Source organism: Dreissena polymorpha, chromosome 6, assembly GCF_020536995.1.
Source record: "Dreissena polymorpha isolate Duluth1 chromosome 6, UMN_Dpol_1.0, whole genome shotgun sequence".
NCBI classification, from domain to species: Eukaryota; Metazoa; Mollusca; class Bivalvia; order Myida; family Dreissenidae; genus Dreissena; species Dreissena polymorpha.
Window position 1 is genome coordinate 20,556,480 of NC_068360.1, and position 19,929 is coordinate 20,576,408.

At 34.0% G+C, this 19,929-nt stretch overlaps 3 protein-coding genes across 5 annotated transcripts in view; 2 read left to right on the forward strand and 1 right to left on the reverse strand.

The window, feature by feature from the left end:
• Nucleotides 1-19,929, forward strand: part of LOC127835106 (uncharacterized) — a 144,821-nt gene that overhangs the window by 40,579 nt on the left and 84,313 nt on the right. The window lies entirely within an intron of this gene.
• Nucleotides 1-19,929, reverse strand: part of LOC127835110 (protein MIS12 homolog) — a 162,502-nt gene that overhangs the window by 28,730 nt on the left and 113,843 nt on the right. The gene's annotated exons all lie outside the window — the stretch shown is intronic.
• Nucleotides 7,471-19,929, forward strand: part of LOC127835099 (uncharacterized) — a 327,076-nt gene continuing 314,617 nt past the window's right edge. Inside the window, exons 1-12 of one of the 2 annotated variants that reach the window (XM_052361362.1) lie at nt 7,471-7,871; nt 8,181-8,452; nt 8,920-9,037; nt 9,884-9,989; nt 10,578-10,669; nt 14,021-14,132; nt 14,804-14,903; nt 15,453-15,538; nt 16,203-16,302; nt 17,752-17,850; nt 18,720-18,823; nt 19,693-19,812. In XM_052361362.1, coding sequence (XP_052217322.1) covers nt 8,240-8,452; nt 8,920-9,037; nt 9,884-9,989; nt 10,578-10,669; nt 14,021-14,132; nt 14,804-14,903; nt 15,453-15,538; nt 16,203-16,302; nt 17,752-17,850; nt 18,720-18,823; nt 19,693-19,812 — 1,250 coding nt within the window. In that variant the 5' untranslated portion in view covers nt 7,471-7,871; nt 8,181-8,239. The remainder of the gene's footprint in view (nt 7,872-8,180; nt 8,453-8,919; nt 9,038-9,883; nt 9,990-10,577; nt 10,670-14,020; nt 14,133-14,803; nt 14,904-15,452; nt 15,539-16,202; nt 16,303-17,751; nt 17,851-18,719; nt 18,824-19,692; nt 19,813-19,929) is intronic. The other variant, XM_052361363.1, reaches the window with a different exon arrangement.

Sequence of the window (19,929 nt, forward strand, 5' to 3'; positions counted from 1 at the left end):
TTTCAGTTTCAACAAAACCTCCACAGACGATGTGATAAATCCCTGTAACTATTGTTTCACTCACTCTATTGGGTAATCAACAAAATGTGTTGTAAATTGCACACACATGAACCATTTCTTACCAATTGTTTATCCTGGAACCTCGCTCTTTCTCTACAACATCAGCAAATACACACTATAGGCGCCAGATTTTTTTTCTGGAAATCACAATGGCGGACGAAATCAAGTTAAAGAATTGGTAAGGAATTATTCATGTGTATGCAATTTACTTGCACGGTACTAGGACTGCTGGGTGATTCCTGACACGATAATTCTTTTACGACTGTAAAAAGTTATCAATATATCCTTTGAAGTTATGAAGTACATTCTGAAGGGGAATGCCAAAACTAGTGCTTGAAGGTACAATGCCCATATACGTCAGTTGCATGCATCATGTTACGTCGTTATCTTTTGGCATGTGATTTTGCACACGTTCCCGATGGATATTGCACACGTTTCAATTGAGTGTTCCAAACGATACAGTACACTTTTTAGTTGAATGTTACCAAATACCATTACTGTATGAGCGCTAATAAGAGTTCACGACCAGAATCGAGCTATGTTGATAGTGTTGTTGTTTGCTTTGTAACATAGTCGTTGTAATACACAATAAAGTACACGAGTCCATTTCAGCTTTTATTGCGTTTTATTTTTGCTTATTTAGATCTAACACAACGTTTCCGATGTCGGTAAAAAAAATCTGAACAACAAGCTTTATGCGGCGGCATAACGTCCGCCCCGTGACAACAACAAAATATTTTATCGTTATGTCCGGCTGTGTGCGTATAACTGACTTTTCTACTGCTATCGAATGTATTTATATAAATTGGAACACTCAATTGAAACGTGTGAAATATCCGTCGGGAACGTGTGCAAAATCACATGCCCAAAGATAACGACGTAACATGATGCATGCAATTGACGTATATGGCCGTTAGATAGTTATTTACATGATATTATACAAACATAAATGTGCTGCATTTAACCCGATACATGACTAATTAGTGAAACGAGCAATGGTAAATTGCTTGGTGCGTTTTTCTCGTCTAGATTTACGTTAACATATGGTGTCTGTTTGATTATCTATTTAGGTAGACATGATATTGAAGTTGATACGAAACAAACATAAATTAATACTATCCTTAGTAATATATCTTAGGAACTATGTGGCAGCGTGTTGCTTCAAGCACTAGTTTTGGCATTCTCCTTCATAATGTACTTCATAACTTCAAAGGATATATTGATAACTTTTTACAGTCGTAAAAGAACTCATCGCGTCATGTATCACCCAGCAGTCCTAGTACCGTACCAGTAAGAATCGATTTTTGTTGTATTTGAATCTTGAATTTAGACATTATTTCTTAGTAGTTAGACGATACACATCGTCGCCGCCTGGTGGTCATTTATGGAAAGTTAATTTTAAAACACCATGCTGAATGACAATTAAGTTACATGCCGCACAAGTTGTTGTATCATCAAATTTGACGTTTCATTTTGCTTGTTTTTGTTGGCATTAGTCATTTTATATATCAACAAAAAAATGAGGCGAAGTTACATGCAAATCGGCAACTCATGTACGATAATTAACGTTTGCACACACGATATGCATGTTGTGTTGGCACAACACGTATTTATCTTCACATGCATTGATTTTTTCGTATATTATCCAGTGCCGTGTTTCAAGACTTTATCCAGTGTCAGTATTTTATGGTTGAGTCTACAATCCAATGCCTATGATATCAATATGCGACCTTTTTTAAAATACGATTGCTCACGTTTTTGAAGTTACCCTTTATTTCAACGATTTTCGTGTTTTTATGAATGATTATCACAATATTCTACATAAAAAGAAGTGCATTTGTTAACTCTCCAGTTACAAAAAGGCAACATTATTGTCCTTTTTCATGACCATGGGATAGATGTTGTTCATTTTTTATCATTCGTTCAGATGAAATCGGTTACTTTCGTATCGAATTTCGGCATATACTATTAGCAAAATAAACACAAAGTTCCATGAAGAAAAGTATTGTGGTTTTGTTGACATATTCATCCAGAATATCCAAAACTCGGTTTTGCGTAAAAGCCGTAAACGCACTTTCGTTTCCGGTGTTATCCGCTATGGTTAAGAATCACTCAGGAACAGCAGATGATTTAAGAGATAAATATTTCTTCAGGGGGATTGCGGAAATAGTCGATAGATTATCATTGGTTTTTGAATATTTTTTGTTAATCCAGTGTGAAGCGGCGTGTTAAGTTGGTGCGTACTAAAATGGACCAATCAACGATCGATAATTACTTCCTCACCCAGGTAGCAAAAGTTGTTGAAACATGGCCGACGGAAATAACTTTTATGTCAGGCAGGTGCTTTTCAATTTCAATATACACTCTGTTTATTATTTAAATACTTAAAAATCAGAATTATTGTGTGATTTTTTTAAATAAAAATATGTTATGCATTTCACTCAAATATTTTATAATACAGCCAAACTAACAGACTTCATAAAAACTTCAAGTTCAACACACACTATACTCAGTAGTCTATAGACACAAAACATTGCTATTTCGCAATAAATGTTGCTACCAGCTGCATGTTACATTGATTTGTCAAGCGGGTTGAGGTTGAACAATGGATTTCATTCATTAAATGACTTTCAATATAAATTGGTACCTAAGAACCTAACATTTTATCTTTGAACACTATTGGGCAGAGCTCCAGATAAGGGTCGTATTTTCGTAATTACGAATTATTTTCAAGTCCGTTATGTATTTATTTTAAAATCTTGTCGTACCATTAAGAATTACAAAATCAAGTTACGAATATTATTTTAACATCGGTCGTATTGATTTTTATTGAGTTCTTTTCGCGTATTAAAGATCTTTTCGGTGCTTATATAAAATGGTTATCGGGTTTGTTTAACAAAGCTCATTTTTTCCAATAAAAGCGGAGTGTACAGTCTATCTGTCAAAAACCAATGGCGGCGCCCAGAGAGCGTCCTAAAAAACTGCAAAGCGTGCAAAAACATGCTTTTAACATATTGTACTCAAAGTGAGCCGAAGTTGAATGTTAAGAAAGACATTATAGAAAAGATCTTATATGATGTTGTATGTTCAGTTGCAGAAACAGTCGGAAAAGCTAAAAAAAACGCGACTCGACGGAAAATCTGGTAATAACGTTAAGAATTTCACAAAACCTTATCTGGAGCTCTGCCATTGGGCTCATTTCTTCTGATGTTTTTTCAGTTACTGTCTGTAGGTTAAATTTTTGTTTTTATTTTTTTGTGGAAATACTATTCAATAAACAAAAAATTCAAACAATGCTTTTATTTATTACAAGAAAGCACTTTTTTATCTCTTATTTTTTAAATTATGTTGGCATTATATATATGCACGTGCATGATTGCTTTTAATCAACAGTTTACAGGGGTGGCGAAATCAAATGTCCGAGTTGCCTGAGTCGTACATTTGCTTGTCTCGGCAACTGATTTTTTTTTCAATTAAGTTGTTCGTGGACAACCAATCGGGTCGAGGAGTACAAAAATTAGTTTGTATTAAAGCTGTAAATAAGTTTTACAAAACCGAATGTTGACACGCGATTATATTGTCAGTACTATTTGCTGACCAATCAAGCTAAAATATGGACATTCTCCTGCGCATTGATATTTCTTATTATTACCGCGAGTATGCCACATTTTCAACATTCGGTTGGAAAGTGTATAATTCTGGCTACCATAACTTAAAATGTTGCTTTTTATGATTTTTGACTGGTGCGACTTTAAAGTTATGGACAAACCCCATTAGGAAAGTCAGCCAGAAATTCCCGAACAGTTGACAGTTAACAAAGACTGAGCCAAAACAGCTTTTAATTGCAGTTATTGGCCCAAATCAACCACTTGATCGGAAAGATTAACATTTTTTACATTTAACTGTTATATTCTTTCACAAAATACTATCATAAACATTTAACATTTATCTTTTCTGCTCTAACATATCAAGAAAAACAGCGATGCAACAGACATTTTTTAATGCGAATCTCCCGAGATTTCACGGTCATATGACGTTATTTCTATTTTTAGTAACATACCATGTGCTCAAGTGTTTTCAAATTCAGAATTACATTTCCCAGTATTTTAAATTATTCTTGCTTGTTTTTATGTAAACAAATTGTAGTGTAAATACAAACTCAAAGTAAAAATTATTTAAAATTACCTGATTTACTTTGAAATCAGTCTTTTTATCCACCAGACTTAAGTTGTTAATCACAAATAATAGATTTCAGAAAACGAAAGTAATGTTTACAATTTCAGCAAAATATGTCAAGGTCGATCCGTTAGTATCCAAATGAAAACTCATCATGTGACAAAGCAACAATGGCATCAAAATTGTGAATTTCAGGCTGATGAGAGTTATTTTCATCTATTGTAAGATGCATTTGAAACATTTGAACCTAAAAATATGCCCCGCCATCATGCAGAATTAATATTCATTCACCAATATATGTAGAAATGTATCCAAGAAAATGAACTGCCTTTGATTTATAGCATGACATAAATATGTTACGACTCTGGTTGACTTCGATATGGGGTTTGCTTCAGCATACAGGTCTGTAAATACTATATAAACTGTACGCTGAAGTTTCTTTAGCTAGAAAGTGTACAGACTGATTTTTTTATTTTTACAATCAGACGGAAATAAAAGTATCGAACTAAGATAACCAAAACACGGCTTTGCAATATAAAAAGTTTGAAAAAGTCTTTATATTGTTTATAATACACTGCTATAATGAATGTACCATGGAAATACAGATTTAACTAAAACAAGCAAGTTTAATACTCATTTTGATTTATTCCACATTATTTTACATTTATCAATAAATGTGTTTATAATTTATATAAACATAAACGGACAAGTGTAGTTCAGCAACGGACAAGTTAAATTTCCTAAATGGTTGTCGGCGGACAAGTTTAGTTTTTTGAGATTTCGCCAACCCTGTACTCATATACATATTTGTAAAGTTAAAGGATTATTCTAGTTTTTTATGCCCCCAGTAGGGTGGCATAAAATTATAGCATTTGAACTGTCTGTCAGTCCGTCTGTCCAAAAACTTTAGCATTGGCCATAACTTTTGCAATATTGAAGATAGCAACTTGATATTTGGCATCTATGTGCATCTCATTGAGCTGCACATTTTGAGTGGTGAAAGGATAAGGTCATCCTTCAAGATCAATGGTCAAAAAAACAAATCCAAGGGTAGTATTAAGCTTCTTTAAAGGTAGATAATTTATATTAAATTTTATCATTTGGCAGGTACAGATAATTTTTACAAGGGAAGTAATATTGTTTAAAGGGATTTAATCAAAAACAAAAATAAATAAATCAAAGCGGCACAGTAGGGGGCATTGTGTTTCTGACAAACACATCTATTGTTATCTTTAATTTATCACTGGGCCTAAAAACAACCTAGCTACGCCACTAGATGACATTATTCTTTCACTCCTCTGGCTATACCTGGTTTATTATCAAATACTTGTGTCTTTAAAAGATTTTGTTGTTGTATCAATTGGAAATAGGATCGCAAGGTATTTATAATTAGTAATTACCCCCCCCCCCCCCCCCCCCTTCTGGTTATGGTGAAGACTGCCTGCATTCGCTCACACTTTTATAAATTTAACTTTTCATAAAGTTATTCTCAAATTTATTTTAAAGAAATCAATATCAGTACAAAAAATCATTTGCAAAAATCTCATGTTAAAATGACCTCTTGGAATTGCTTTACGCAGGTTTATAAACGATCTGAACAATTACCCGATCACACAAACATTCAGTTCTTGTATAAATTTATATATTACAGTCTTTCCAAAAGAGATGTTGAGTCTTATATTATTTGTATATTTATACCATAAGTACCAAATGATGTGAATCAACATTGCATTTGCCTAGTACATAAGTCCATATTGTTCACATCATTACCCCAGTTATAATATTTATGCCCCCCTTCGAAAAAGAAGGGGTATATTGTTTTGCACATGTCGGTCCGTCCGTATGTCCATCCGTCTGTCCGTCCGTATGTCAGTCCGTCCACCAGATGGTTTCCGGATGATAACTCAAAAACGCTTAGGCCTAGGATCATGAAACTTCATAGGTACATTGATCATGACTGGCAGATGACCCCTATTGATTTTGAGGTCACTAGGTCAAAGGTCAAGGTAACAGTGACTCGTTCTTGGATGCAGTTTAGGACCACATTTGCAGATTATATTATGTACTGGTGTCGTGGGGTCTCCGTCCCAACCAGATGGTTTCCGGATGATAACTCAAGAACGCTTACGCCCTAGGTTCATGAAACTTCATAGGTACATTGATCATGACTGGCAGATGACCCTTATTGATTTTCAGGTCACTAGGTCAAAGGTCAAGGTCACAGTGACTTGAAACAGTAAAATGGTTTCCGGATGATAACTCAAGAATGCTTACGCCTAGGATCATGAAACTTCATAGGAACATTGATCATGACTGGCAGATGACCCCTATTGATTTTCAGGTGACTAGGTCAAAGGTCAAGGTCACAGTGACTTGTAAGAGTAAAATGGTTTCCGGATGATAACTCAAGAATGCTTACGCCTAGGATCATGAAACTTCATAGGTACATTGATCATGACTGGCAGATGACCCCTATTGATTTTCAGGTCACTAGGTCAAAGGTCAAGGTCACAGTGACAAAAAACGTAATCACACAATTGCTGCCTCTACAACTGACAGCCCATATGGGGGCATGCATGCTTTACAAACAGCCCTTGTTATTAACATATTTCATCTATGATTCAGCATTAAGCAAAGTTGGTAAATATTAACTAGTTGTTTTACTGATGGTATTTTACACTTGATATATTAAGCTACATGAAGTTAATTGTTTTATGTCTATTGACAAAACATTGACATATTGTCAGGCTTGCTCTATTCTTTGAAATGAGTTTATTAGATAAATTTATTCAATTATTGAGCTCCACATACCATGCTGGTAGCTGTCGTTGCTCAGTTAATAAAATACAGCTGATAGATAGAGAATCCATTTGATCTAGTGTGATTATGATTATCTGCTTAATACTAAGCTCTGTGAATGTTCTTAGTGGCGGTTTCTAATGCACTTTTCTTGTTCATTTCAAGTAAAGTAAATATATGCATGCCTACTTTGTTTGAAAAAGAATTGCATGATTTTGTAGTTACTGGATTTGCTGTACGTCTGACAGCTAAACATAGTGTCAGTGAATTATTAGGATTTGTCCAATTAAAGATTTTACTTTTGCATCACTACAATTAAAAAGGGGAATAATTTTCAAATGGAATACCATTTCATCCATTTATATAATAACTTGAATCATAAATGAAAATTCTGCACACAGAATAATGTTAATGACATTTATGAATGATGTTTACTGTGAAACTTACAAAATGTGTTATCAACAGTAGTTTGTAAAATAAGTTTGCCTACACCCATCGGCTATATACACTTAAGTTTCTGATTAAATAAGCTTTTGGCAAACATTTTATAAATCCAGTGTCAATAACGTACCAGCAAGTTTTGAATTGAATTTGATTGATGTTTATATGAAAAGCAAACAGCATATGAAAGAAGAAGAAATGACCGATCAAGACTGTATTTCGCAATGGGATTTTAGGCTAACCAGTGAACCATCTTTTTCGTCTTAATGAGTTTTGATTTTATAATGTTGCAATTGTTTGGTGCCAAATATCAGAATGACTTACTTTTTAGTTCTGAATTCAATTAAACCAGTTTACTATGATAAAATGTAAAAAAATACTGGAAATGATGAGAGGTAATTATATATATTTTTTTAAATTATAGATGTCTTTTTTCAAAAAAATTATAATTTGTAAAATTGTTTATGTACTCTTGTTATCAAATCACTATTTTTATTTAAGTTAATTAGACTTGTGCAAAGTTAATTAGAAGTTTGCAATAAACTTATAAAGGAATAAGTTAATGTATTACATTTGTTGATCCCTTATGCTCAAAGGATGATTTAACAATTAAAGTCTTTTTCATAAAACAACAAGAATTACGTGCATTAGCCTCTAGAATTAACTCAATTTATGTTCTGCTAATTACTACTGTTTATTTACAGGGCCCTGCCACTATGACCCAATATTCGTTGCCATAGAACTTGGACTTTAACAGGGTAAAATGATGGCTGACCGCCGGTACCCTCCAAGGGAGGAATGGCATGGATCTCCATCATCCGACCGATCGATTGTTGGGCGCCGGAAGATTGAAGAGCTCCAGCGTCAAATTGCTGCCATGGAAACGGATATGAAGGGCCGGTCAGACCTGATACACAAGCTGAACCGCTTGCAAGAGATTGAGCGAGAGAAGAGGGTTGTCGAGGAGCGTGTTTTGGTGTGTATTTGTAGCCGAGTTTAATTTGTATGTCCCCCACCACTATAATGGGGGACATATTGTTTTTGCCCTGTCTGTTGGTTTTTGTGTTTGTTTGTTTGTTTGTCCCAACTTTAACATTTGAAATAAACTTGATATTTTGCATGCATGTGTATCTCATGGAGCTGCATATTTTTAGTGGTGAAAGGTCAAGGTCATCCTTTAAGGTCAAAGGTAAAATATATAGCTTCAAAACGGCGCAAAAGGGGACATAGTGTTTCTGACAAACACATATCTTGTTGTTGATGATTTCTGATATAATTTTGGAGTCATTTTCAGGGCATATTTTGTGCATTTATGGTTGTGAAATTTGGTACTTAACAATAAACTATACTTTAGCTCTTCGTTTTTCTTGACCTAACTGAAGCATTGACATTGACTGTTTTGGGATCAAACCTGTATGTTTTACACAATGTTTACCTTTTCAGGAGAGGAACAACAGTAGAAACAGCAGTCGTAATGAGAGTCGCAACAATAGTCGCAATGGCACGCCACGCTTGTTGCACAGTGAAATGCAAAGAATTATTGGTCGAGAATCAAAAACAGGTATTAATAATACAATATTTATTAATATTGTACAAAATAATGACGGTACAATGCAATAATTTTTAGCTCGGCTGTTTTCAGAGAAAATCCGAGGTATTGTCATAGCCAGCTATGTCATCCGCCGTAGGCGTCGTGCTTAAACCTTAACATTGGCTCTAAAATCAAAGTGCTTCCACCTACAACTTTGAAACTTCATAGGTAGATGCACCTTGTTGAGTTCTACACGCCACACTTATTTTTTTTGGTCACTAGGTCAAAGGTCAAGGTCACTGTAACCTCTAAAAGAAAGAAGAAAAAAAAGACAAGCTTTCATTTATTCAAAACTGAACCCGCTGCCGAGCGTTGGCATCCGTTATGAGGTGTTCTTGTTATTTAATCCTCATGGCTTTTTTGTTGTTGTTATTATATATATATATATATGTTAAACTGTCTCACTGGTATTGACGTTGTGTACATTTTTTATAAAAAGTTGATTCAGCATAAAGTGGCTGAATAAACCTGAGTAAACGGGGAAAGTAGCATTTATATATGAGCCTGGCACTGGTAAAACTGGGCTTCATGCACATGCTTAAAGTGCTGTCCCAGATAAGCCTGTGCATTCTACACTGGCTAATGAGGCACAACAATTTTCACTTTTACTGTATTTTTTATTTAAAGGAAGTCTTTGTTTAGAAAAAATCTAGATTAAAAGGAAAGTGTTGTGCTAGAGTTGCTTGTACCTTCACAGGCTTATCTGGGTTGACACTTAATGGACATGCATTAAGCCCTGTTTTCCCAAAGCAAGGATCAAATTTACGTGTCAATGCTTGGAATTATCTCCCACTCAACATATTACTGAATGTTCAGGTACTGACAGCCCAGCTGGTGTGGATAGGCATGCTATTGAGACCGTGATCAAACATAGAACCAAGGAGTTCTCAGCCAAGCAACAGGAGGCTGCCTTGAAAGCAAAGTTAGTGGTTTAGATTTTAAAATGAAAAAAGATATAATGCAGTTTCTGAATCATTATTGACCATATTGCTGAAAATTTAGTTATTCAGCTACTACAAATAATACAAAGAAAAATAAAATAAATATTTACTATTGAATATACAGTTATTCATACAGTCTAAATAATTTCAAGGAAAATTGAACGACAGTCACCAGTTGCTGATAGTTGTTTTTTTTATTGAGAATTTTAAAACAGTTTTAAGGTTCATGTATTTCTTGTTAACCATATTATTTATTTTAATTGTGTATTCAATAAAGGTATTCTTAAATTTAAAACCAATTCATAGTTGTTTTTGTTGAGAAATTATATTTCGCACAGGCCTTTAGGAGGAATCGGTCTCTCACGAGAAATATTGAAAATCCTTCAGGTTCCCCTTAAAACCATTATTTCACTCGGTATTTCCATTCTGATGCGTGGAAAAGTGTCGACGTCATTGTCAAATATAAATCTATTTTTGCTAAACAAAAAAGAGCAAAGAGCACCAACACCAAGAGGTACAAAAATACCCGAATAACTACTAGCTGGTGAATATGTTCACATTCTTTGCAGGTACCTTGATAAAGAAAGGCAGCGACTGCAGGAGGCTCGTAGATTGGTGGAAGAACAACGTCTGGCCCTGGCGCAGGCTCAGTCTCCCGAGGGTAAGCCTTTATTTCGATTTCATAACGATAAACTCTACCCGCGCTACGAACCGTACCATTTCTCGGAGGACAGGGAACGACGGTTTAAAGATTCTTTAGCCCTGCCCATACAGGTTGATGTGCCGAAAACAAATCGCGTCAAGTTAAAAGTGAAATTTGTGCCAGTCTCGATAGAGGAGAGAGACTTGTGGAAAGATTACCATAATCAAATGCTTGAAAACAATGAAGTTGAGGTCGACGACGCAGTTGCAGCATTCCAGAGATTGACCAAGAAACCAAAGCCAAAAAAGAAATGGAATTTACCATTGCAGTATGTGCCGTATTTTGACCGAGATTACCGAACTTATATGGATATTCCTGTGTACTATCCAATAGATAAAAAAGATCGTGATATTAATGACACCAGCAACTCTTCTTTACTTAAGGTACCAAAAATGGCATACGGTGGAGATGGGGGTAAATTTAAAGACACAATGAAGTTTACTGCCACACATGACCAATACCGAGACTCAAGAAAGCGGGACATAGGCACATCAAACCTGCCAGATTTTGCACCCCAGAAATCACAACACTCATATGTACAATTAGCAAAAGCTGAACAGCAGAAAGCTGAAGGAAAGCAAATGAAATTTAAGTACAGAGCTACACCTGCATATTTTTGAGATATATGCATTATATATAATAGTAGCAAGTATGATATTTAAAAAAATGGTTAAATAATGTGCAATATTTGTTGTATGTTTTCATAGTATGGTAACAATGCATTATTTTTATTTACTGTACAGTATGTTTTCACTTAAATAAGTAACCTTTGAATGTGAACGTTCTGTCTGCCATATCACATAAAATAATATGTATGCTTATAAAATAGCAAATGGAATATTTAACCAAGGATCAAATTTTGCACTTGAAGGAATGTACATATGAACTTTTTTATTTAAAATCAATAATTGTTTTTAACTTTCATTCCATTTAGAATAAAATATATTTGTATTAGTTTTATTTTGTAATTTGTTCTAGTACCCTTGTATATGATGTAAGACAATGCATGCCTTAGTATCATAAACACTTATAACATGTGGATCGTTGCAACTAAATGATCTATTGGAAACACATGTTATATATAGTGATTAGTGAATATACCAAGCGAATTTTTACACCAAAGTAACTGACACTGATAAACAGAAAAATTACTGGAAAAATAAAATATTTAATATTTCTTTTAAATATTTTCACTGCAGTTCAAAAAAATAAATCAAATGTCTTCACTAAAAAATCAAATTTTCATTCACCAATACAATTCTTCCATTGAAGAGCCAATAATAAATAATAAATTGTTATGATCGGTTTTTGCTCGTATATTGTTGAAATCAGTTGGTTTCTTTAATTTGTACAACATATTTGAACCAAAACAAAATCAAGTCATCTGTAAATCGTATCAGTTTAACAAGAAACAATCTTATGGAAACTGGATCTGTCACTTCTTCAGTGCTTGGAAAGAATGTAATTTACTTAATCATATTTTGAGTGAACAAAAGTTAATAACAGTTCAGTATTCCACTCTTTTTTTCTCCCACTAGTACATGTAGGTGATAAAATTTTTATTTGCTTTAAATTAAGCTTGTCGTTATAAATTTTGTAATTAATTGATGTATGAATAGTTGTAAATCATAACTTATAATTCAGTAAAATGTGTTCAAACAAATGTTTGTAGACTTTACCAAGCTTTACTGTTTGCTTTTATTGTGTTATTTAAATAAAACCTATTACACTTAAGGTTTGTTGTTGAAACAAGTTTGTTGATTTACTTATATACAAGATCATAGAAATGCAATGTATTGATTTTGAAAGGGTATTTAGATCTATTTACCATTTAATGTATAATCAATAAACATTAAATTCCTGATTGAACTCCTGTGAAGTATATGAATTGTGATATTTGAGAGAACGCTATTCATACTGAAAGAAAAGAAAATGAAAAGAAGCAGTCTTCAGTCTTTCATGCCCAAGGGACCAAAACAATCTGGTAGCAATGAATAGGCATTCACTGTCTGTGTGATGATATACAATCTGCGTCAATGGAAGTGGCCTTGAACTTTCAACTTTGCTATTTGCATACCATGAATATTTATGAATGCTTGCTTGAGTGACCAGCAACTCACACTTTCTGCATTGAATTAGTGATTTATTATCACCCTCACTGAATGCAATAATTAAAGAAGTTTATGAGTTGAGATTGATCCAAAAGTTTTAATACGATTTTAATGTTCAAATTATAATATGTATCTTTCTTCTTTGGCTTAGCTGAAATTTTGCGAATATGATATTTGAAAATGTTTGCATTCCTTTGTATCAAATTTGTATTTAACTTAATGTTTTTGCGTTTTTTATGATTTGTGCCAATATTATTGTTTGGATAAAAGACAAACATGAGGTTATTGAGATTGTGCTTGTTTTTTAAGTAATTATTTTCTTATTATTGAATGACTTATCATTATCTAGAATTATTTAATGCGGAACATGAGTTAAAGTGAAGGATAGCTAACTATTGTATCATTTCAATGTGTAATAGTATCATGGCAATTTAAAATTGAATTTTAATTTATTTAGATTTGCGCGTGATAATGCAACTTACCATCATGTGTGCCTTGATAAGAAAAAGTTAGAAGGAAAGTTCCAAACAAAACTGTAGAAATTGGGTGTTAATGTAATGGTTTCTTAATGACTTCATTCTATTGGTATACATTTTAGAAGTATATTCAAGGTTAACCTGTACTCTTTTACGTTCAAAATTATACTTAAATAAAGGCAAAACAGATGTTCATTTTTTTCAAAAGTTCAAGTAGTGAAAAAACTTACTAATATTGATATTATAACACAAAACTGTACAAACTTCAACATTTTTAAAGCAAATGTTAATCATTTGTTAATCATGAGAAAGCTGAAACCAGCTAGTTATATTGTTTTGGCCTTGTCCGTCCGTCTTTCCGTCCGTCAGTCTGGAGCCATATCTTGGAAGTGCTTTGGCGGATTTCATTGAAACTTGGTATGAGTTTATATATGGATAAGAGGATGATGCATGCCAATTAAAATGGCATTGTTCACCATCTGTTAATAAAGGAGTTATGGCCCTTTGTATCTTGAACAAATGCTTTTTTGAGTGTAAAATATAACACTTTTGTGTCGAGAAGCCTATTGGCGGGGGATATCAATTCAAGGTATTTGCTTGTTTTTTCTAAAGTTTATGAAAATACATTATTTTATAGCAAATTGTAGGTCAGGCAGTGCAAACTTTTCACTTTTCAAAGGTGAATGAAAAGTAAATTCAAATATTAGCCTTGTAATTATCAGTTGCTGAGAGGTTAGCCAAGACAGTCGTCAAGACCCCCCAGGCTGTGGAGTCCTATATCAAGTCCACTGTAGCCAAACTGCCGGGCACGATGGACAAGATATGGAAAATGAGGTGAGAACCAGGGACCCATTGTATGCAACCTTGTAGGAATTATTGCAGGTCATTTTTGGCCCGTTTTGTATCCTTTTTTGGGTCATATTCACAATTGAAAAAAAAGTACATTTTAAGTCCTAAATCATGTCTTAAAATAATCAAGTGATGGTTTTGTGTCTAGATGTAATATTGCAAAAAGAGGGAATCAGTGTAGGATTAGGGAAATTTGAAAATACAATACATACTTTGGAATATTACGACTACATATATGTTGTTAGATTGGTTGTATTGCTAAAGTTTATTGTGTGACAATGTATTCCACTAGCCAGCAGGTTGAGCGGAAAATAAATGTGCAAAATCAATGATTGCAATACAATCCTTTGAAAAGCCATAACTATGCAATTTTCTATTTAATATATACATTATTACGATGAAAAAAAACATAAGTCCCCCAATGCAACAAATTATGTATACATTCAGGACAAGCATTATACTGAACATCAGAATAATGCGTACAAAAATTACATCATTCAAAAGTCCGTTTTCCAGCTGTTGAATACTATCTAATACCAATCAAGCACAATGTTGAAACTTTCCATAATTAGAGTCATATCATCTATGGGTACATATTGAAAAAAACAATGCATGCTAAAGGAATGATTTCACCTCATACACCCATGTTGTTTCAGAGAGGATTTGCAGCAGCACTACAACTACTACAAGCGTCCATACAACGGCGAGCTAGATATTGGCAGTTATGAACCCTGGCAGGTCCAGGACTACTTTGTGGTACGAGGAATAATGTATTCATACACCACATTTTGAAATTGTAATTGGTATAAACAGAAATATATTCTGAAATGTTGAATTACATTTTCATACACTATACATTTTATTTGTTATTGTGTTATTGAAACACAGCACTGCTTTCTTGTATGAAGCATACAGCATTTTCTGTGTCATTGTATTTAGCAAAACATTACAATATTGTTGTTGTTAATGACAGGACTATACTAGTCTTTCTGTTTTGCTGAATATGGGTAGTGTATTCATGTACAAAATTAACAGTTTTGCTTTTTGGTGTTATTTAGAATATGGCATTATGTATAAATGCATGAAGGAACTATTTTAAATGGTCATAGCATTTTGAGAAGTCCTCATTTGTAATCATTGATACATTAGGTGAGTAGCCAAGAAAGCCTGTAGTATTTAGGGAGCATAGAGAGACACATCAAGTATTGATTGTTCTCAGGAAATGGATGAAATAGTATCTAAGTATGTCCAGGGCTTTTGACACCATGTTGCTTTAATAAATAAATGGTTTTCTACCCTTTTCAGTGTCGTGAAATTGTGAATGATGTTGTGGAGGACTTTCTCAATCTCTACTTCTTACATGATGACGTCGTGGAGAAGGGCACTTACAAGTAGGATATTTTTGTAAATATATTAATTTTAGGTTATTCTAAATTTAGTGGTGGAATGCATGGGCATTAAAAATGAAAATGCACAAAATGACCTTTATTAATTAGACATTTTTGTGATCTTTTTTTGCTGTTCGAAATCTATATAAGTGAAAGTTTTAAAAATGTTCTATATATATATTTTTTTTTAGTTATGATAGAAATTAAAAATGTGATTTAATAGATAACAGTAGTACTGCCACTTGCTATAATCAATGTGCCTTAAAAAGTTGAATCATTTGCGTTTTGCAATCTCAAGATGCTTACACACACATTGACCATGGCAAGAACTGTTTGTGTCATTTTTATAACATATGGAAATTTGTCAAGTATGTTTGTCTATGGACAAGTGCAATTTTGAGGTTCACAAAATATTTAAAAGTTGAAAGCTAAATTACTATGAAAAAAATACTAATTATTTTATGTACAAATATTACAGGACAGTGAGGAATACAAACAATATTTTTGTTTAAAAATATAAACAATTTTGAAAATTCAACAATTAAAATAAATCCCCTGTTCTAAAAATTGGTTTATCACTATGGGCTAAGCATTTGGATAACAGTTCCTTAGCCTATCAGAAATATGCATTAACACTCCTTTAAAATCTGTCATTGGTTATTTGAAGAGCCATGTTGGAAGAAGATAAGCTGTGGAGGGACAGACAGACAGAGTCCATAGCAGAGAAGCGTGCAATACATCTCATAGCTGAGGAAACCATTCTTGATGTAAGCAAATATATTACAACAATTCTCTCACACAAATATGTTATATTGTACTATTGTGAATGGCTTTTTAGCTCACCTGAGCAAAACTTGATCATGGTGAGCTTTTGGGATACCGGCCATCGTCTGTCTGTCCATGATGTGTTTGTGAGTTGGTAACTTTTTCTTAAAACATCTCTTTAACTGCTATGCAGTATTTGACAAAACTTCCTGGAAATGTTCCTTGCGCTGTCCTACATGAAGATTGTTAAAATAATTCTGGATCATTGATTAAGGGCCGCAAACAGGGTTTTTGAAAATGAACACTTATATATTTAATATTTTCCTCTATGAAACCACAAGGCCCTGAGTTTTAATATAAGGTATTTAACTAAGTGTTCTTTTGCTTTACAAAGTTTTTCTGAAACAACAAGGCTTCTATATTTGGTTTGTCAGAGGAAACCCGATGGCTCAAACTTTTAGGGACTAAAAAAGGAAAGTGTAAGCCATCGGGAATTCACGTAAAATGATTTTTAGCGAGGCTGTTTTCAGAGAAAACCCAAGGTATTGTCATAGCCTGCTCGTCGTCCGCCGTCCGCCTGCGTCGTGCTTAAACCTTTACATTGGCTCTAAAATCAAAGTGCTTCCACCTACAACTTTAAAACTTCAGATGTAGATGCACCTTGATGAGTTCTACACGCCACACCCATTTTGGGTCACTAGGTCAAAGGTCAAGGTCACTGTGACCTCTTAAAAAAAAAAAAAAAAAAAATACTGACAAGCTTTCGCAGCCGAGTGTGGCACCCGTTGTGGTGCTCTTGTTAATGTTATGTGTTTGCGTTCATGGGCTGTGCAACAGATTTTCATCTCCAGTTGAAGAGTATTCACACTGCCTAATCTCCTTACTACTTCCTTCATGTGAATAAATAACAAAATATTTACTTATTTAAAAAAAAAACATAAAAAAGATGTTACATCAAATAAATATCACAATATAAATGTACAATGTATATTAGATGATCAGCTTGTATTTACGAAGCACATTTACGAGTACATGAAAGAAACAACCCTTAGATTCAAAATTCAAAACATAAATAGGCCATATATATACACATTACACATTACAGAAATATTAAACAACACTAGTCTTTTTGGTGTTGATGAATTGTCTTTTAGATGTGTGAATGTGCTTTACCTGTGTGGTGGAGACTTCTATATCTCACCTCCTACAAAAATGACCTAATCCGATTGGCTTAGAGCTGCCACGTGCCCATGGTGTATTTTCCATACACCATGAGTAATTTCCATACACCCTCGAGCTTCGTTCTGGTATGGAATGGAATTACTAACAGTATAACTAATGATCTACAATCCCATGATGGTGGGGGTTGAATGTCAAATTCTGCAGTAGATGGCTTTCATCAATATGAAACTAAACACAACTTTAACCATTAAATCTTATGCTGTTTTAAGGTGACCGGTGACATGATAGACGAGGTGATACGAGAGCAGTACCACATGTACCGCATGTTTGGAAACATTACAGACACCATGCTGATATCTGAGGCAGAGGTAATGTCATTGCCGTTCTGATATGTGAGACAGAGATAATGTCATTTCCATTTTGATATGTGAGGCAGAGATAATATCATCTCCATTCTGATATGTGAGGCAGAGGTAATGTCATTTCAATTCTGATATGTGAGGCAGAGATAATGTCATTTCCACTCTGATATGTGAGGCAGAGATAATGTCATTTCCATTCTGGTATGTGAGGCAGAGATAATGTCATCTCCATTCTGATATGTGAGGCAGAGGTAATGTCATTTCCATTCTGATATGTGAGGCAGAGATAATGTCATTTCCATTCTGATATGTGAGGCAGAGATAATATCATCTCCATTCTGATATGTGAGGCAGAGATAATGTCATTTTCCATTCTGATATGTGAGGCAGAGATAATGTCATCTCCATTCTGATATGTGAGGCAGAGGTAATGTCATTTCAAATCTGATATGTGAGGCAGAGATAATGTCATCAACATGCTTATTGTAAGATTATTTAAACCAATACTATATACATCTTCCAAGATATTGAGATTAGACAGTATAGAAATTGCTAATGTAAATCATTTAGTTTTTCTCATAAATTGCATTTGTGAAATTAAACTTTATTCGAACAAATGGCCTTGCTGGTTAACACTTTCTCTAAATTTAAGTTTCTCTCCAGTCCATAGTTGACAGTCTTTCAATGCTGTCAGTGCATTAATTTCTTTCAAACACAGGAGATCAGTCTATTTTACAAATCAGGCATACCTTAGATTTCATTTCATTTTAGTTTCTTTCCTGTCATTGAAGCTTTGATTATGCATTGTTTGTAGTAAGGTGCTACTGGGAATGACTTTCAATGTTCTCAGAGCTTTGATTATGTGTTGTTTGTAGTATGGTGCCACTGGGAAGCAGAACCCACATGAGCCTGGTGACCGGGCATACAACATGATCACCAAGGGTTACTTCAGTATCAAGGAGAACAGAAACAGCCACAGGTTAGCTTCAACGAATTTTTCAGATTTTACTGACATTTGGTTCTAAAGACAAATGCACAGTCAATTTGTTTACATATAAATAAATTTAACAGAAGATGTAATAAAATATAGGATTGCTGATATAAGCACTTGTACAATTGTATACATTATTATTCGGAAAGTATAACTGCTAGAATGATAAAACTTTATACATATTTTCAAAAGTTCTGGAAATTGTGGCAAAACCTCCTAATACGGTAATTAATTGCATATGATTTGAGTCTCAAACAAAAAATGAGGGCATGGTTGTCCAAATGAAACCTGTCTAAGAGCCTGTATGCACCAAACAACTCTTTGATATAAGTCAAACAATTGAAAATGTTCTTAAAACTGTTGCTCTAATAATATAGTGCAGTTCAATATGACATGGAATTTAACCCTCTAGCTGTATGATCATGCATTAACCCTTAAAGCGCTGGAGCTGAATTTTAAAGGCCTTTGCAAACAGTTTGGATCCAGATGAGACGCCACAGAACGTGGCGTCTCATCAGGATCCAAACTGTTTGCTATTTTGATAGTATTCTTTGAAAAAAATCGAAGAAAATGCTAATTTTAGAAATTCTGCAGACGACATTTTAGCAGACGACAAATTTCCCAGCATGCAAAGGGTTAAGAACAATTAATTGATGACAAAGGCAACATTTGTAGCCTGTATACTTGTGAATTGAAACATGTTTATTGAAACTTTAATTTTCTTGGTTCCAAATTGTTTCTTTATTCTTGGGTCTGAGAATGAGTTGGTGAATACAGACACATGTGAGAGTGTGTTTTTTTTTGCTTATTTTGCAATGAATAGCTGTTCTTTTTAATTAGAGTTTTTATTGCTGCAGAGATGATATATGGGGGCATTCCCAGTATGCAATGAATAAAGTGAAGAAACGGAAGATCACAAGGAAGGCTGGAGGGGAGGAAGTGGTGGAGGAAGTGCAGGAGCCGGAGGATGAGGAAGAGTAAGTGTTCTATTTTTAGATCTTGGAAATTCCGTAAATTCTAAAATAGTTTGCAGTTTGTTTAACTTGTTTCCTGAATGATTTAAATCACTATTAACTGTGTTTAACATGTTATGT